This window comes from Bos javanicus, chromosome 27, assembly GCF_032452875.1.
Source record: "Bos javanicus breed banteng chromosome 27, ARS-OSU_banteng_1.0, whole genome shotgun sequence".
In the NCBI taxonomy this organism is placed as follows: Eukaryota; Metazoa; Chordata; class Mammalia; order Artiodactyla; family Bovidae; genus Bos; species Bos javanicus.
In genome coordinates this window covers 13,904,733-13,921,967 of record NC_083894.1, presented here as the reverse complement: position 1 = coordinate 13,921,967, position 17,235 = coordinate 13,904,733, and the positions used below count along the sequence as shown (strand labels likewise).

The following is a 17,235-nucleotide window of genomic DNA, read 5'->3' as shown; positions in this document are numbered from 1 at the left end:
TTACGAAGCACAGCACAATGACTTACGTTTATGAAGCAGAGCAGAGAGCATTGGCACAGTCAGATAAATGGACAAGCTCAATGTACTTTGTATTCTGTTTCGACATACCTTTCACTAATGAGCCCCCTCCAAGTGCTTCCCCCCATGAATTTGATAAGCCTGTAGCACACAGTATAGAAATTACACTGCTGAGCATAATGATTTATCAGTGTTTTACAGGTAGTGACACAGTCGTTGGAAATGGCAAGTTTGCTCACAAAATGTTCCCACAGACCCAGGATAGAGGAGCCTGGTGAGCTACAGTCCATGGGATCGCAAAGAGTCGGATGCAACTGAGCGACTAACACTCCAGACCCAGGAGATGCAGACTGCATTAGACAGCATCGCTACCCTGCCGGTCCCAAGACCTCTCCCTAGTTCTCAATCATCCCCCGAAGTGCTTTCCAAGTGTCAGGTAATTTTCTGTTCCTCTGGCCACTAGAGAGCACTTGGAGACTAGCAAACCTGGGTCTGAGCGCCCAGGCCTCCGTTTGAACCCTGCTCGCCTGCGATCGTGGGGTGTGTGGGTGGTCACTGCGCCGTCTAGCTACCAGCGGCGGCTTCCAAATGGCTATCCAGGCTGATGGATGCGTCGTGTGAAGGTTAGTGACCTGCGGTAGAGATAATGAAGTATTCTGAGGTCCAGATCACATTTGATTCTGTCACTATGGTTTTCTGCTTCTGGTGACATCACCTCATTTGAACTGTTTTACAGTGTATTTTCTAAGGCGAGCGTTTTAGCCAGGGTCCCGGTTTCCTCATGGCTCCTTCTCTTTTCTGTCGGGTTGAATTTCTCTCAAAGAGAAAATACCGCTGGATATTGATTTCAGTGCACGAGATAATTTCGGGTTCTCACTCTGCAGTTCATCCAGAAGCCCTGCTTAAAATCTCGAAGAGGTTTTTCCAAGGCTAAGAGGCGCAGTTCAAAAGAACAGTTCTTAAATGGGTTTAAAAGACCCTTGGCTACATTTTCTGATGTTTCATCAGCAGTTTGCACTGATACAGTTTCTATTGTTATTACAACTGAACCATATCACAGGGAGTTGTACCAGCAAGACCATCAAGTTTTCTCAAAAGCTATAAAGCTTTGATGTTTTCTGGCCTATTTCTTACTGTGCTCTTAAAAATGTTTAGCTTCTGCTGAGCCAAATGTGCACCTCTAAAGGCAGACGCGGTGAAAAAACTCTTCAAGCGTCTCGGTTACTGCTGCAATCTCTGTATATACAACAGGAGGATGCGATTCTGTTTGGGTGAAGCAAGCGGGGGAAGTGCTTTGTAGTCCGCATTGTGAATGAATAATGCCAACCATCAACTGGGCTTCAGCACATCAGCGCGGGGGTCTGGCTGTTAACATAGAAGAATGCACTTTCCTGGCCACTGCTTATGACCATTTCCCAAAGCCATTCCATCCTGTATTATGGTTTGCATCAAAGAGAAATCAAAGCCATCGGCTCTGGCCCCAGTTGCTAAACTGATCGAGGCGTTTATGGGGACTGTTTGCGGGGGATTCCTTTGATGTTTTCAAAAATCCCAAATAATTTCTCCGTCTTTTGAAGGACACTTGGCTTTCAAGTAGAGAATATGCCTGCATGTGAAATGTTGGTTCTGGCTAGTACTAACCGGCTTAATGTGCCACTAAAAGCAGTGATAGAATTTGCCCCCATTTTTAGAAAATGAAGTTCTTTCTTCTGTCCCAGAGCCTAGCGTACTGCATCTGGCTGGAACAGTGGCAGGCTGTTACAAACAAAACGAATTGCTCCATGGTGAAATTACACTCTAAAACGTAAACTTGCTATCTCACCTTTTGCCAGCACATAGCATTTGTGATGTTGCATGAGAATAGCAAGGGAGTGAATAGGCTATTTACAAAGACTTTCAAGAAAGGGAATTCCTCTGGGTCTCACAGGGAGCCAAGCATACGAAAACATAAAGGAGTGGAAGGCAAAGATAAGGAGTTTACATGGGGGTCTCTGCACTATTGTGGAGATATTGTTGGTTTCCAGCAGCCAGACTTAGTTTTTTAAGCTATCAGCCTCCAAGCCAGATCCAGGCATCTTCTCCAGTCCGCGAGGGTGTGCTCCCTGCCTGCTCTTATTTATGTATTTCATACGATGCTTTTTGTATAGGTGCAAAGATAGTGGGACTCTATCTAAAAAAGTAATGTTATCCCTGAGATTTCAACAAGGCTTGAATTAAATAGAACAAAGCGGAAAGGCCTCGAATATGTGTGTATACTTATTTGTCTGAAAGTCCATGGTTCTGGAGGGAGGGGGCTGTGAAGATGTTAGGGACATAGTAACATTTAATATTCAGTGAATACAGAAGAGGGCATGCAGTCTTCCTTGTCTGGGCTTAAGCACAGGTCTAGTGGCTCACACTGGAAAGAATCTGCCTGCAATGCTGGAGAGCCGGGTTTGATCCCTGGGTCGGGAAGATCCCCTGGAGAAGGGAGTGGCAACCCACTCCAGTATTCTTGCCTGGAGAATCCCATGGACAGAGGAGCCTGGCTGTCTACAGTCCATAGGGTCACACAGAGTCCGACACGACTGAGCAACTCACACAGAAACATAAGACAATTCCCTGAAGTCGAGAAACACCTGGAGTAACAGGCAAATTTTGCCTTGGAATATGGAATGAAGCAGGGCAAAGACTAATAGAGTTTTGCCAAGAATATGCGCTGGTCATAACAAACACCCTCTTCCAACAACACAAGAAGAGACTCTATACATGGACATCACCAGAAGGTCAACACCGAAATCAGATTGATTATATTCTTTGCAGCCAAAGATGGAGAAGCTCTATACAGTCAGCAAAAACAAGACCAGGAGCTGACTGTGGCTCAGACCATGAACTCCTTATTGCCAAATTCAGACTGAAATTGAAGAAAGTAGGGAAAACCACTAGACCATTCAGGTATGACCTAAATCAAATCCCTTATGATTATACAGTGGAAGTGAGAAATAGATTTAAGGGCCTAGATCTGATAGATAGAGTGCCTGATGAACTATGGAATGAGGTTCGTGACATTGTACAGCAGACAGGGATCAAGACCATCCCCATGGAAAAGAAATGCAAAAAAGCAAAATGGCTGTCTGGGGAGGCCTTACAAATAGCTGTGAAAAGAAGAGAAGCGAAAAGCAAAGGAGAAAAGGAAAGATATAAACACCTGAATGCAGAGTTCCAAAGAATAGCAAGAAGAGATAAGAAAGCCTTTTTCAGTGATCAATGCAAAGAAATAGAGGAAAATAACAGAATGGGGAAGACTAGAGATCTCTTCAAGAAAATCAGAGATACCAAAGGAACATTTCATGCAAAGATGGGCTCGATAAAGGACAGAAATGGTATGGACCTAATAGAAGCAGAAGATATTAATAAGAGATGGCAAGAATACACAGAAGAATTGTACAAAAAAGATCTCCACAACCAAGATAATCACGATGGTGTGATCACTGACCTAGACATCCTGGAATGTGAAGTCAAGTGGGCCTTAGAAAGCATCACTACGAACAAAGCTAGTGGAGGTGATGGAATTCCAGTTGAGCTATTCCAAATCCTGAAAGATGATGCTGTGAAAGTGCTGCACTCAATATGCCAGCAAATTTGGAAAACTCAGCAGTGGCCAAAGGACTGGAAAAGGTCAGTTTTCATTCCAATCCCAAAGAAAGGCAATGCCAAAGAATGCTCAAACTACCGCACAATTGCACTCATCTCACACGCTAGTAAAGTAATGCTCAAAATTCTCCAAGCCAGGCTTCAGCAATATGTGAACCGTGAACTTTCAGATGTTCAAGCTGGTTTTAGAAAAGGCAGAGGAACCAGAGATCAAATTGCCAACATCCGCTGGATCATGGAAAAAGCAAGAGAGTTCCAGAAAAACATCTATTTCTGCTTTATTGACTATGCCAAAGCCTTTGACTGTGTGGATCACAGTAAACTGTGGAAAATTCTTCAAGAGATGGGAATACCAGACCACCTGATCTGCCTCTTGAGAAACTTGTATGCAGGTCAGGAAGCAACAGTTAGAACTGGACATGGAACAACAGACTGGTTCCAAATAGGAAAAGGAGTATGTCAAGGCTGTATATTGTCACCCTGTTTATTTAACCTATATGCAGAGTACATCATGAGAAATGCTGGACTGGAAGAAACACAAGCTGGAATCAAGATTGCTGGGAGAAATATCAATAACCTCAGATATACAGATGATACCACCCTTATGGCAGAAAGTGAAGAGGAACTCAAAAGCCTCTTGATGAAAGTGAAAGTGGAGAGTGAAAAAGTTGGCTTAAAGCTCAACATTCAGAAAACGAAGATCATGGCATCCAGTCCGATCACTTCATGGGAAATAGATGGGGAAACAGTGGAAACAGTGTCAGACTTTATTTTTCTGGGCTCCAAAATCACTGCAGATGGTGACTGCAGCCATGAAATTAAAAGACACTTACTCCTCGGAAGGAAAGTTATGACCAACCTAGATAGCATATTGAAAAGCAGAGACATTACTTTGCCAACAAAGGTCCGTCTAGTCAAGGCTATGGTTTTTCCTGTGGTCATGTATGGATGTGAGAGTTGGACTGTGAAGAAGGCTGAGCGCCGAAGAATTGACACTTTTGAACTGTGGTGTTGGAGAAGACTCTTGAGAGTCCTTTGGCCTGCAAGGAGATCCAACCAGTCCATTCTGAAGGAGATCAGCCCTGGGATTTCTTTGGAAGGAATGATGCTAAAGCTGAAACTCTAGTACTTTGGCCACCTCATGCAAAGAGTTGACTCATTGGAAAAGACTCTGATGCTGGGAGGGATTGGGGGCAGGAGGAGAAGGGGACGACAGAGGATGAGATGGCTGGATGGCATCACTGACTTGATGGACGTGAGTCTGAGTGAACTTTGGGAGTTGGTGTTGGACAGGGAGGCCTGGCATGCTGCGATTCATGGGTCCGAAAAGAGTCGGACACGACTGAGCGACTGATCTGATCTAAGATGGGATCTTGTCCCCAGGTTGTGAATGGCTACAATTAGGGCAACTTCTGGTACTGATGGTTGAGATTCGTGTGATCCTTATTATGTCTTGTGCAGGCTCTCGTCCTTTGCATCTTGTGTATTTTGCACTTCTTCTGTAAAAGGAACTGGGTTATAAACAGAATATTGTATCTACTGGCAGTGATGACAAAGAGAGCAGGGGTAACTCTATGTCTATAAACGACTTCCTGGGTGGGCAGAAAAGGCTATTTTTCTGTAGAAGACATATACAACAAATCATGTTCTACTCTGGACAGCTCATTCAAATTGGTTTTTTTTTTTCCCTCTAGCCATGCTGTGCGGAATGTGGGATCTTAGTTTCCCTGACCAGGGATCAAACCTGGGCCTCCTGGATTAGGATGCGTAGCCGTAACCACTGGACAGCTGCGGAAGTCCCCTGGACACCTTTTTTATCGTCACCTTACATTGCAACCTAAGCATCGAACATTGCAACCTAAGCATCGAACATTGTCATGTGGTTTTACCTGTCATGTAGTTTTACCTTCTCTCAGGCGCAGAGTTGGGAGAAACTGATTCCGCTTTCTTTGTGCTCCTGGAAGGCTGAGCAGAGTGCCTTCCTTCGAGGCTCTAAATGAAGAGCTGTGTGCTTTTGTTCATAGGCTCTAACACTGGGGACGAGCCTTGTGACGCCTGGAGGAAATCTCACCAGGTCAGCTGGGTGAATGGGAGCAAGCCAAGTCATCTTTCTGGGCCACTATTTCCTCATCTGTAAAGAGAAGGGGCTGGACTCGGTGATTGTTGAGGTCACTTCCAGCTTTGTAAATTCTGTGCTTTTCAAAAAAAAAAAAAACTTGGATCCTGAAAGAAGAGCATCTTCTTGAATTTGCGGACAAAAGAGCCCAGGTTGTATTTGTGCTTGACCTCCCTGCACATCCTGACTTCCTGCTCTAATGAATCCGAGTTTCTTCTTCAGTGACAGGGCTCGGCTCCAGGACCCCTTGGTGTGATTGTAACACTGCGGAGATATTGATTTTTCTAGCAGGCTAGTGGTTACTGTAACCACCAAACTATTAAAGCTCTCCTGTTCTCGTAAGGATGATTTCACGAGGATGCTTCCACTCCTTTCGGTGGATATTTAACTCAACCCAGGGCTAATTCGAAGATAGCATGACTAGCAGAGTGTCTCAGAATGCTCCATGGCTGGCACCCGGCATCATATCTGGGCTGTCAGTCACACCCTGCAGCAGACAGAGGTTGATCCCAAAGGGGTGTGGACAGACTTTGACCTTGTCATTGCCGTGTTGTTCTCCATCACCTCCTGCATCCAAGCTTAGAATTTCTTACTGTGAACAGTGTCAGTAGCGACTCAGACAGGATAGGCTTCCTGCTTTATTTTGCTTGTTCATGCCTGTAGAAGCTGACTTTTCACTTCATGGCCTTGACTGTTGATGTCATTAGCAAGACCACAGATGTTACCCTCACTATACACATACAGAGGAAGCTGCAATGGGCTGCCCTTGTGGCTCAGAGGTAAACAATCCCCCTGCCAATGCGGGAGACTCGAGTTTGATCCCTGGGTGAGGAAGATCCCCGGGAGAAGGAAATGGCAACCCACTCCAGTATTCTTGCCTGGGAAATCCCATGGACAGAGGAGCCTGGTGGGCTACAGTCCTTGGGATGCCAAAAAGTGAGACATGAATTAGCGACTGAAGAACAACTACAGGTGAACTGCAGTACTAACACATTAATTTGATTCTTGCTTTTTCATTTTAGACGTTTACCCCTAGTGAGCGCTCTGGTGAGCTGATGGAAGGCACAACACTCCAAGCAGATTGTGATAGCCATTAACTTCCCAGTACAGTTTAACAGGGCTTCTCATTTATGCTGATTCTTGGGCACTCACCTTGTTACATCAGGTAAAAACACACTACAAGATGAGTGGTGACTTTGATGTCAGTAAAGATTTCTGTATCCAGAACTGTAATACCTTGTTGCTTACCCTTCCGTGGTGACCCCAGAGCTGAGAGGATCATTTAATGAGGTCATTAACATTTCTCCCAAACCAGCAATCTGCTAAATTCTCTTTTGGTAGGCAGGCATGTCTGCAGAACTAACATAAGTGACTGTTCCCCACGAAGCATTATCTTTTCTTGTACAACATTGAAAGCCTGCGTGCTGCTTGACAAATTTGAATTTTAAAAAGTAAGAATGATTGGCACTTGGTAACTTACACAGAAATATAAAGTGGTACAAGAAAATTGCCCATTTCTTTTAGATTTACATTTTCTATATATTTTTTTCTTTTAAGAAGTGATAAGACATGTAATTTCCATCAACTTCAACCAGTTATGTATGAAAGAGGCTGCAAGTGCAGCTCTGTGAAGGAAAAGCAAGTTGTGGGGAGAACTGATATGCTACAGCCAGCCTCCTAGCTGCCTGTGGCTCTGGCCCTGGAGATGGCTGGTTACTTACAGGCCAAGACTCAGATTCTAAGACTAAGATACTACAAGTCTTGAAAACAACTCAACTCCCCCTTGGCGCCTCAGCCACTCACTCTAGCGTCTTACTTATTAATGTTTTTCCAGGTCCATCAAGCACAAGGAGAAAAAGGAAGCAGATAGAGGCATATAATAGAGTTTACAAAGGAAGACTTCCCCTTCATTTTTTAAGCTACTAAATCTTCCTGTGCTCCCAGGGTTGCACCAAAACCCTTGTCATTTTCTTTCTTTCCTTTTAAAATATTTACGTAGGCTGCACCGGGTCTTAGTTGCAACACGTGGGATCTTTAGTTGCAGTATGCGAATTCTGACTCGAGGCATGTGGGATCTAGTTCCCTGACCAGCAATTGAACTTGGGACCCCTGCATTGAGATCTTGGAGTCTTAGCCGCTGGACCTCCAGGGTAGTCTCAAGGAATTCTTCTCTTGACACGTGGGATGGATGCTGCAAAAAATTTGGCATAAAGCAATTATTGCCTATTAATTCCTTTATTTAGGCTTCCCTGGTGGCTCAGTGGGCTTCCCTGGTAGCTCAGCTGGCAAAGAATCAGCCTGCAAAGCAGGAGACCCTGGTTCGATTCCTGGGTTGGGAAGATCTGCTGGAGAAGGCAAGGGATAGGCTACCCACTCCCATATTTTTGGGCTTCCCTGGTGGCTCAGGTGGTAAAGAATCCACCTGCAATGTGGGAGACCTGGGTTTGATCCCTGGGTTGGGAAGATCCCCTGGAGAAAGGAACAGCTACCCACTCCGGCTCAGTGGCAAAGAATCTGCCTGCCAGTGCAGGAGATGTGGGTTCGATCCCTGGGTGGGGAAGATCCCGTGGAGAATGAAATGGCAACCCACTCCAGTTTTCTTGCCTGGAGGATCCCATGGACAGAGGAGCCTGCATACAGTCCAGGGGGTCGCAAAGAGTCGGACATGACTAAGTGACTAAACAAAACAACAAAATTCCTTTATTTAGTCCACAAACATTTAGTGATACACAAGACCAAAGCACCCAGCTTTGTGCACATGACAAGTTAACACTTCTTCACTGATCTTTGTTATCATTTTGAAGCTCTGTCATGATGAAAATAATTGGGGACCTCAACTCATAGACCCACATCTTGTTTAGGAATCTTGAAGTCAATGTGCAGTCTGTCTGCCTTTCATTAACCATGAACAACCGACTTCCTGCTCTAACACATGTATACAAATGTATATATTGACAAGAGCATATAATTAATTTTAATTTCCTGTAATTTACATTGACTTCTCTTCTGGGTTGTGGTTGAGGTATGGAAAGAAGTTTTTGGTCCTGACAATGACTGGATAAAGAACAAAGATATTCTGATGGGCATGTTACATAATAATAGCATTTGTTGCATTAACTGAGTCAGCAATGAGGGTCATTTATTTAGTATTTATTTTGGAGGGGGGTAAGCTCTGTGAAGGCAAGAATGGGTTTATCTTGTTTGTCACTGAGATTCACAGCACTTAATGCAAGGGCTTCTCTGATGTCTCAGCTGGTAAAGAATCCGCCTGCAATGCAGGAGACCCTGGTTTGATTCTTGGGTTGGGAAGATCCCCCAGAGAAGGGATAGGCTACCCACTCCAGTGTTCTTAGGCTTTCCTGGTGGCTCAGCTGGTAAAGAATCTGCCTGCAATGCGGGTGACCTGGGTTTGATCCCTGGGTTGGGAAAGTCCCCTGGAGAAGGGGAACAGCTACCCACTCCAGCACTCTGGGGAGAATTCCATGGACTGCATAGTCCAGGGGGTTGCAAAGAGTCGGACACGACTGAGTGACTTTCACTTCACCTAATGCATAGAGAATTACTTAAAAATGATCGAATGCATGAATGTTGTTGATTTTACAGATGAGGAAACAAAAGATTTTTGAAGATCACATGGTAAGAAGTGGAATTGGAGGTCACAGTCTTGTTAGACACCAAGGCAGGTGCCCTTTTCCCATGACAAACTTAATGCCCCTAGATCGGTGACTTTCCTCACTTCCTGCCTCTGTTTCTGGGTTGCGAACCACCTCCTTTTCTGGGTAGCTGAGAAGTGGTGAGCAGTGTCTTGATAGAGCCGACATCTATGAATGCCATCAAAGCCCCATCTGAGGCTGCCTTTTAACCTGGATCCGCCACCTTCAAGGTACTGAAATATATTCCAGGTTGTGCTACAGATCAGACATAGATAACCCGCAGGCCTGTAAATAGAGGCACCAAGCCAAAGCCCGTGACCATAATCCTTCAAACAGCTGATTGTGTTCACCCCATGTGAAACCTCACACTTGATGTGGCTGAAAATAGTGAGCCCCTGTGTCTGGGGTGGGTGGAGGAAGATCTTCAATTATAAACCAAAATGCAAGGTATTAACAGGAGAGCTTTAACACCTACAGTCACACTTGGAGTTACAGGGTGTTAATGAGCAAGATAACCAAGGAAGACATTTTTTTCCTCCTGGGCTGCCTGGGTTCACTGTGTGTATAGAATAATTGAAACCTCAGGTTGTGAAACCATGAATCAGGAGGGTTTCCTGTATTATGAATGATGTCATCTAATAAGATGAGAGACTTTCAGTGAAATACAGGAACACTGAGGGTAATGTGTTTGCAGCAAGCAGGATCCTGAATTTATTGCAGAGGGGAGTGTGAGAGTTGACCAAAATGGAGAATGATGAGAAGTAACTAAATTATGTATGACAGTCTTTACAGAGCAGAGGAAGGAAGAAAGCTTAATGATGTTGTGGTTGAAAGACCAGCAGCAATGGGTGATGTATAGGTTGGAGGTTGGTAAGAAGAGAAATGGATCTAAGAAGATGCAAAGACTATAGATGAGGGTGACACGGACCAAGCAGTGGATTTGGGAGAGGGGAGGGGAACCAGGGGCTCAGCATATAATATATTTTAGTGGCAACAAGACAGCCGAGTAAAGTTAACTTGACATTAAAAATCATCATCTTAATCTATGTAGCTCTTTCCAGCCTGAGTCTTATAAAAAAAAAAAATCTATAGTTAACGATGAAGTATTTTCCCCCTTCGCTTTCCCGGCATTCACTGAACGCAGTACATAATTTAATTATTGAATCTACAGGCTGGACCATGGAGATGAAGAATGATGTGTCTGCTGTAGTGAGAAATTAGATAGAACCAACTGTTTATTCTCATCATTCTTCCTCTGTGAGGCTAAATTAATATAGTTAACACGCTTTTGTTTGGATTAGAGGCTCAGATCTGGGAGGTGCTGATCAGAACTCACGATTACTACACTAGCTGTTATTTATGGAGTGCTGACAGTATCCTCAAGCCCCATATGTGAGACAGAAAGGGGTTCTTTTGTCATTCTGTGGTGGAACCAGTGTTCCACCAGACTTAGGGGCTGGATGTCTGAATAGAATACCAAAGTTAAAATCAGATTTACTTCCTTGGAGCATAGGACTTCAGAAATGTCACCCAAGGGCTTTCCTATTGACCTGTACTGCGTGTTGCTGATCTTTTTAACAATTGTAACAGATTATGCACAATTTTATAGCCAGCAAACCTTTCATGGGGAATACCAGGACGGGGTGTGCACAGGCCTGGGGGCCGGGAAGGGGTAGCAGGCTAGTTCAGCACACGTGTCAGGCCCTTCCACAGAATTTGAGTAGGAACTGGAAGCTGGCCAAGCAAAGCGCCTATGCAAATACAGCTTCGAGGCATTTGTGCCTCGAAGCAGAGCTTCTGTGCGCTGCCTCCGACGAACCCTTCCTCCCAGAAACCGAAGCTGCTACGGCGACACGGGAGGCCCACTCCAGAGGCCAAAACCAGTTCTTCCTTCCTGCCCCTCTCGGTTTGATTGCTATAGACTCTTTCGGGTCTCTTACGCTCATAGTTTCTATCTATCACATTGCTTTATAGCGAGAGCTTTAAGTAGCTGACGGTAGATCCAAGCGGTGGTGGTGGTGGGGAAACACCCCAAACCTGCACCATCAACAACAAAAACTACCCTCAGATCCAGAGTTCCGGAAAAAAGCAGCGGTTGTCTTGAAGTCGGAGCCCGCGGCCGGGGAGCGGCTGCCGGCGGTCCCTCGGGAGAACCCAGGGCGGTGGGGCGACCGCGCAGGTCGCAGCCACCCGATCAAAGTCACGGCGAACCCCAAACCACACCCCCCACAACAAAGTGGGGACAGGGTCCCCGGCAGGGGTCGTTCCCGCGCCGGGCCCAGAGGCCGCGGCCGGACCTTCGGGTGGGCTGGCCGGGCTCCCAAAGTGCCGGGACGCGGAGGCGCCCGCGACCCTACCCGGGACGCCTCCCCGGCCGCGCGCCGGCCCGGGCCTCCACCGCCTTCCGGCCGCGCGGCGGGCCCGCCCCCTCGGCCGACTTCCTCCCCGGGCGCGCGGCGGGACGGCGGCGGCGGCGGCGGCGGCGGCGGCAGGACGGCTGGGAAGGGCGCTGGCCTGCAGGTCGCCGGCCGTGGCCGGAGGGGGCGCGGGGACAGCGGTGCGGGCCACGTGGCGCGGCCGGGGCGCGCGGAGCCCCGGGGACGCCCCCTCCCGGTTACACTTGCTGCCGGGGGAGCGCGTGCGGGGTCGGCGGCGCTCGGTGCTTTTCGCGGCGGGCCCCGCGGCCTCCGAGACGCCTTCTCCCTGCCGTGGGAGCCGAGGGCGCGCGCCGGGGAAGTCTGGAAGTCACTTCCAGCGGCCACGTGTGCAGCGGGGCGGCGGGCTCCTGCCTGGGATTGGGGCGGGAGGAGGGCGGGTTGTGACTCTGCCGGTTGACCAGCGGCATCTCCCCGGACCTGTGGTCCTCTTGTGCTTCTGCACCGGCGGCGAACGGTAGACCAAATCGGGGTATTAAGTTACCCTCTCCTTCCCGTCTTCGTCTTCTTGTTTGGCAAGCACTCATCCCGGGGCCCCCGCAGCGAGTTTGGGTGCTAACCCTTAAACTTTGAATGAACCAGTTCGGGGACGTCCCCGGTGGCTCAGTGGTAAAGAGTCCGCCTGCCAATGCAGGAGACACGGGTTCGATCCCTAGGTGGGGAAGATCCCCTGGAGAAGGAAATGGCAAGCCACTCCAGTATTCTTGCCTGGGAAATCCCATGGACAGAGGAGCCTGGAGCCCAGGAGCCCACGAGGTTGCAAAGAGTCGGAGGTGACTGAGCGACTGGGTGACTGGCGACTACACAACAAATCAGATGGTTCCCAGTGGATGGTACCCAGTCGTAGGCACCCTCTGGCTCTGGTCCTAGCTGTAGCATCACAGCTGGATCCCGAAGCCGAGCTGCCGGAAATGCTCACCTTTCTTAAGCCCAGATGCCTAGGCTTTCTCCAGATTCACTGAAGTCGGTTCCTGTGTTGCTCTGCTTCTTTGCTCTTGTTTTCTTCTCCCTTGAAAGGGCCCCTCCCCCTTACTGGCAGTTTTAGCCCACTTTAGGGGCTCTGTCCCCGTTGTAGAGACAGTTCCTTCCCCTGAGTGTAGCCCAGTGTTACTGAAATCTTGCCATAATCATAGCAAGAGTCTAAATAGTTTCTCTTCGTTTGAGTCACTACTCTGGGTGGATGATTTCTGTCCCATCTGGGGAAACTAAGGGAAGGGAAAGGAGAGGGACACAGGAATATCACAACTAGGACGGAGCCATGTGGAATCCTTCTGGCGTGGATAGTAATCCCACCTGATTTAGGGCAAGTTACATAAGCTCTTTGAGTCTCTGTTAGAGGGGTGTGAGTTACCTTAACTCAGAAGAAGCCTTCATTGAGTTGATGTGTACAACCTTTAAGAGTATCTGAAATAGATTAGGGTAGATTGGGCTTCCTGGGTGGCCCTATTGGTAAGAAATTGTGCCTGCCAATGCAGGAGAGATAAGAGACATGGGTTCGATCCCTGAGTTGGGAAGATCCCCTGGAGAAGGAAATGATAACCCACTCCAATGTTCTTGCCTAGAGAATCCCCATGGACAGAGGAGCCTGGCGGGTTATAGTCCATAGTCACTAAGAGTTGGACACAACTGGAGTGACTTAGTGTGCAGGCAGGGTAGATTAGATGGTCAAAAAATGTTCTCTTTTCCCCTGCCCTCTTGTGCTGACATCATTTGATAAGGGAGAGAGGTAAAAGATGAGAATGATTTGTAGTTCAGGCATGTGCAGTAACTTCCAAAAAAAAAAATCCTATGAGAAAGTAGTAAATAGATATAATATTTGGGAAGGTGCAGCTGCACAGGCAAACTTTTGAAATAGTTAACTTAATTTTTTTTTTCTTAAGACCACAGAATGTCCAGGGTTAATGTGCTGTGATGTCTGATTGATAAATGTCAATAGAAATTGTTTTAAGTTTGGAGAGCCAAAGCTGACGTGTGCTTGGGTCGAATTGGAAAGCAGATTGACCAAAATGTGTTTGTCGACTGCTGTTTTGTTGTGTGTTTGCCTTCTAGACCCAGCATGAGTGAAGTTCCCTGCAGAAAACGTGATGACTATCTCGAATGGCCTGAGTATTTCATGGCGGTGGCCTTCTTATCAGCACAGAGGAGCAAAGATCCAAATTCCCAGGTAAGCAATTTCTGCAGGAGAATGTTTGGACACTGGCAGACAGACATGGAGATGCCCACGAGTGAGCAAATTACAAAAGGAAGAGGCTCTGTGGACCCCTGCCAACTTAGAAAAGCAGAGTCAATCTACTGTCTTTTGCACAGCATTCCTGCCTGCTCACATTCTCCTGTGAGAGAGTAAATTGTCACACACCCCTGTTTACTGTCTCTCGTACCCCAAGGAGACAGAGCTCTCGGCCCCTCCAGAGGCTGCCTGCCCATTCTGGAGCTCTGCAGGCCTCTGGTCTCATTTGCTGCCTCTGCAGTGGCAGACCGGCCCCTCGAAGTCATCAAGCCTTTGGGCGTGTTTCCCTGCAGGTCGGTGCCTGCATCGTGAATGCAGAAAACAAAATCGTGGGCATCGGATACAACGGGATGCCAAATGGGTGCAGTGATGACCTCTTGCCTTGGAGGAGGACAGCAGAGAACATCCTGGATACCAAGTACCCTTACGGTAGGGCACGTTGTGTGTTCTGTCCTGCTCGTGGCATGGCCTCAGTGAGGGCTTACCAGGGCTTACCTTTCCAGTTAAGAAAACAAATCCTATTGAACTAGCCCAGCTTCCCACCTCCTTCTCTTAAATTCCAAAGGGAGCCAAGGAGTGGAGGCGTGGCGGTGGCTAGGCTGGGCAGCGTTGCAGGTGGCGGGCGTATCTGCAGAGTGCCGCAGCCCTGGGGGTGGCGACTGTGAAGTGGGCATGGTGGCCCCTGCCTTTTGTGTCTTGGCGACTCATGAATGGAGCCAGTTAACTGAGTACCAGCCTGGGCTTTGCTCTGATGAGGAGCAGCATGTATTTCCACCTACCGAGGACCTCTGGCTCAGGTTCACCTCTGGGAGGCAGGACACAAGCTGTGAGCTGGGCGTTGGGCGAGGGATGACGCAGTCACCTCCTCCTGTTCTCTGGGGCGCTGCACTGCCAGGGTGGATGGGGGTCAGACTACAAGCCAGATGCGTGGAGCCGACCCTGGGCCTGGCCGTTTCTGGTTTTTATCATTAAATTAGGGAAGGATGCTTGTGGCCCATCTGAGCCCCAGGGAGACTCCCTTCAGAGAGATAAGCTGGGAGGGCCCAGCAAGCATCCTTTTCTTCCTTGAATTCCCTGGAGAATATGCAGCTAATGCTGGGAAGAGGTGCCTTGGGCTTCATATGCTGCTGAATTTCTTTTAAGGCGTGGACCTGTGTTTATGAACAGACCGCCTCTGCTGGGAGTCACGTAGATGGGGGCCACCCGAATGGGAAAGATGTGCTTGCGGGAAACGAGTGCAGGCAGGCAGTGAGTTCAGGTGTGATGTGAGCCCTTTCTGTTAAAGTTGACTCTTGCCTGTGAGGTTTTCCTCTAAAGTTTTCCCTCACGGAGAGCTCCAAGTCTCCGTTTAGCCGAATTTACGTATTTTTTACTATGTTCCTGGACCTTAATCATGTTAAATACGCCCCATAACTTCCGTCTAAGCTGCTTCAGGGCAAGAAGAAAAATGTGCCTGGAGGTGGAGAAGGAATTGAGGAATGAGACTGGGGAGAACTACGGAGCACTATGGGTTCTCAGGGATCAGACACAGTTTGGTGCTGCAGGGGGTTTCATAGTCCCCCCTGGAGGAGTAGAAAGGGCAGGGTCCCAGGGAAAAGAGGGTAAAACTGCCTTCTCTGCCTCAGCTGAGAGGAGTGAAGTGCGGGAAAGATGGGTCTATGTGTTTTAGAAACTTTTGGTCTTCTTGCTTGTGATTCTGTGTGCTTTCAATAAGAAAGAAGGGAAATGGTTTCATTGTTTGTAGGCACATGCAAAGGTGATTTCTCATGGGACGGTCCAAGGTCCCATATAAAGATCACAGAAATGAGTCAGTGAATTCAGAGTCCGCGCTGAAGGGTGTGAGTACCCCAGCCCTTATTCACTGAGTCGGGACAGTGCTGAATTCCCAATAGAGGGATTCTTGGGAGGTGTCTCTGGTGCTAAGGCTGGTTACACAAAGAGATGCCAGTGGTCGCATGGGTGTAGAGGGGTCCTCATGGGTTACTGAGCTCAGTTACTCATGAGCTCAGCTTACTCATAATAAGCTCAGTTACTTCCTAAAATACAGATTCTTTTTTTCCATTTTATGACTTAAAAAAATTAATGACAAAGTAAGTGACCGTGTCTGGAATTGTGTGGGCTTGACCTGGTGGACAGACTGCTATTTCAGGAAAGATAGACGATGTGTCCATCCCTATAAAGGAGCTGTAGAGATGATCTAGATTCTAGACCACTGATTTCCTAGTTCTTCTGATTATGTAGTGAAGGACAGAGGAGCCTGGCATGCTGCAGTCCACGGGGTCACAAAGAGTCAGACACAACTCAGCAACTGAAGGACAACAACTGATTATATGGGACCCTCTTTTAAATGTCAAAAAAAAAAAAAACCAAAAAACTTCCAAGACCCCTATATAATGCTAGTTAAACTATTAGTATCTTTTTAAAAAAGTTGAGGTGTAATTGACATACACACTTACATTAGTGGCAAGCATATGACATGATGATTCATACATACCGATATTTGATAATGTTTACAGAAAATTGTTTTTTCTTATGATGAGGACTTATAAGATCTCTTAGCAACTTTCAAGTGTGCAGTACAGTAGTGTTAACTGCAGGCACCATGCTGTACACCACAGCCTCAGGACTTATTTTATAACTGAAGGTTTGTACCTTTGACCCCCCTTTGCCTGTTTCTCTGCCCCACCTCCCACCTCTGGCAACCATCCATCTGTGTACCTGTGACCTTGTTTTTATTTTTTCGATTCCATATATAAGTGAGGTCATGCTTTTTCATAGTATCTTTTGAGTCAGAAAATCCATGATGACAAAGAGTTGTTTATCAGTAATACTTTGCAGTAATCTGAACGTTACTGCACAGCATTTGCACACGTTTGGGAAAAGTATAGGTAAGTGCTGGATGCCTGTTTGCCAGTCTGTGGTCCTGTAGCCCTGGAAGAACCTCACTGGTGCCTGGGGTTCATGCCCACAGGATCTTAGCTGCCCACATCATTCATGGTTAGGAATCTGCAGGCCCAGAAATGTCAGGTAATGAATACAACGCCACACAGGAGGGTGACATCATCTAACGCTGGGGCTGGTGCTCTGTGTTCCCTGCAGGGAGGCACCGGAGTTCAGCTTTGCCGAAATGGGTGGATCGAGGCACAGCGGACC

The 17,235-nt window shown here is 47.3% G+C and overlaps 1 protein-coding gene across 2 annotated transcripts in view; it reads left to right on the top strand.

Annotated features, from left to right (window-relative positions):
- Positions 1 to 248: 248 nt before the first annotated feature.
- DCTD (dCMP deaminase) overlaps positions 249 to 17,235 on the top strand; it is a 36,491-nt gene continuing 19,504 nt past the window's right edge. Inside the window, exons 1-3 of one of the 2 annotated variants that reach the window (XM_061404119.1) lie at positions 249 to 454; positions 13,905 to 14,019; positions 14,376 to 14,511. In XM_061404119.1, the coding sequence (XP_061260103.1) occupies positions 13,912 to 14,019; positions 14,376 to 14,511 (244 nt within the window). In that variant the 5' untranslated portion in view covers positions 249 to 454; positions 13,905 to 13,911. Of the gene's footprint in view, positions 455 to 11,847; positions 11,941 to 13,904; positions 14,020 to 14,375; positions 14,512 to 17,235 lie in introns of those variants that run through there. The other variant, XM_061404120.1, reaches the window with a different exon arrangement.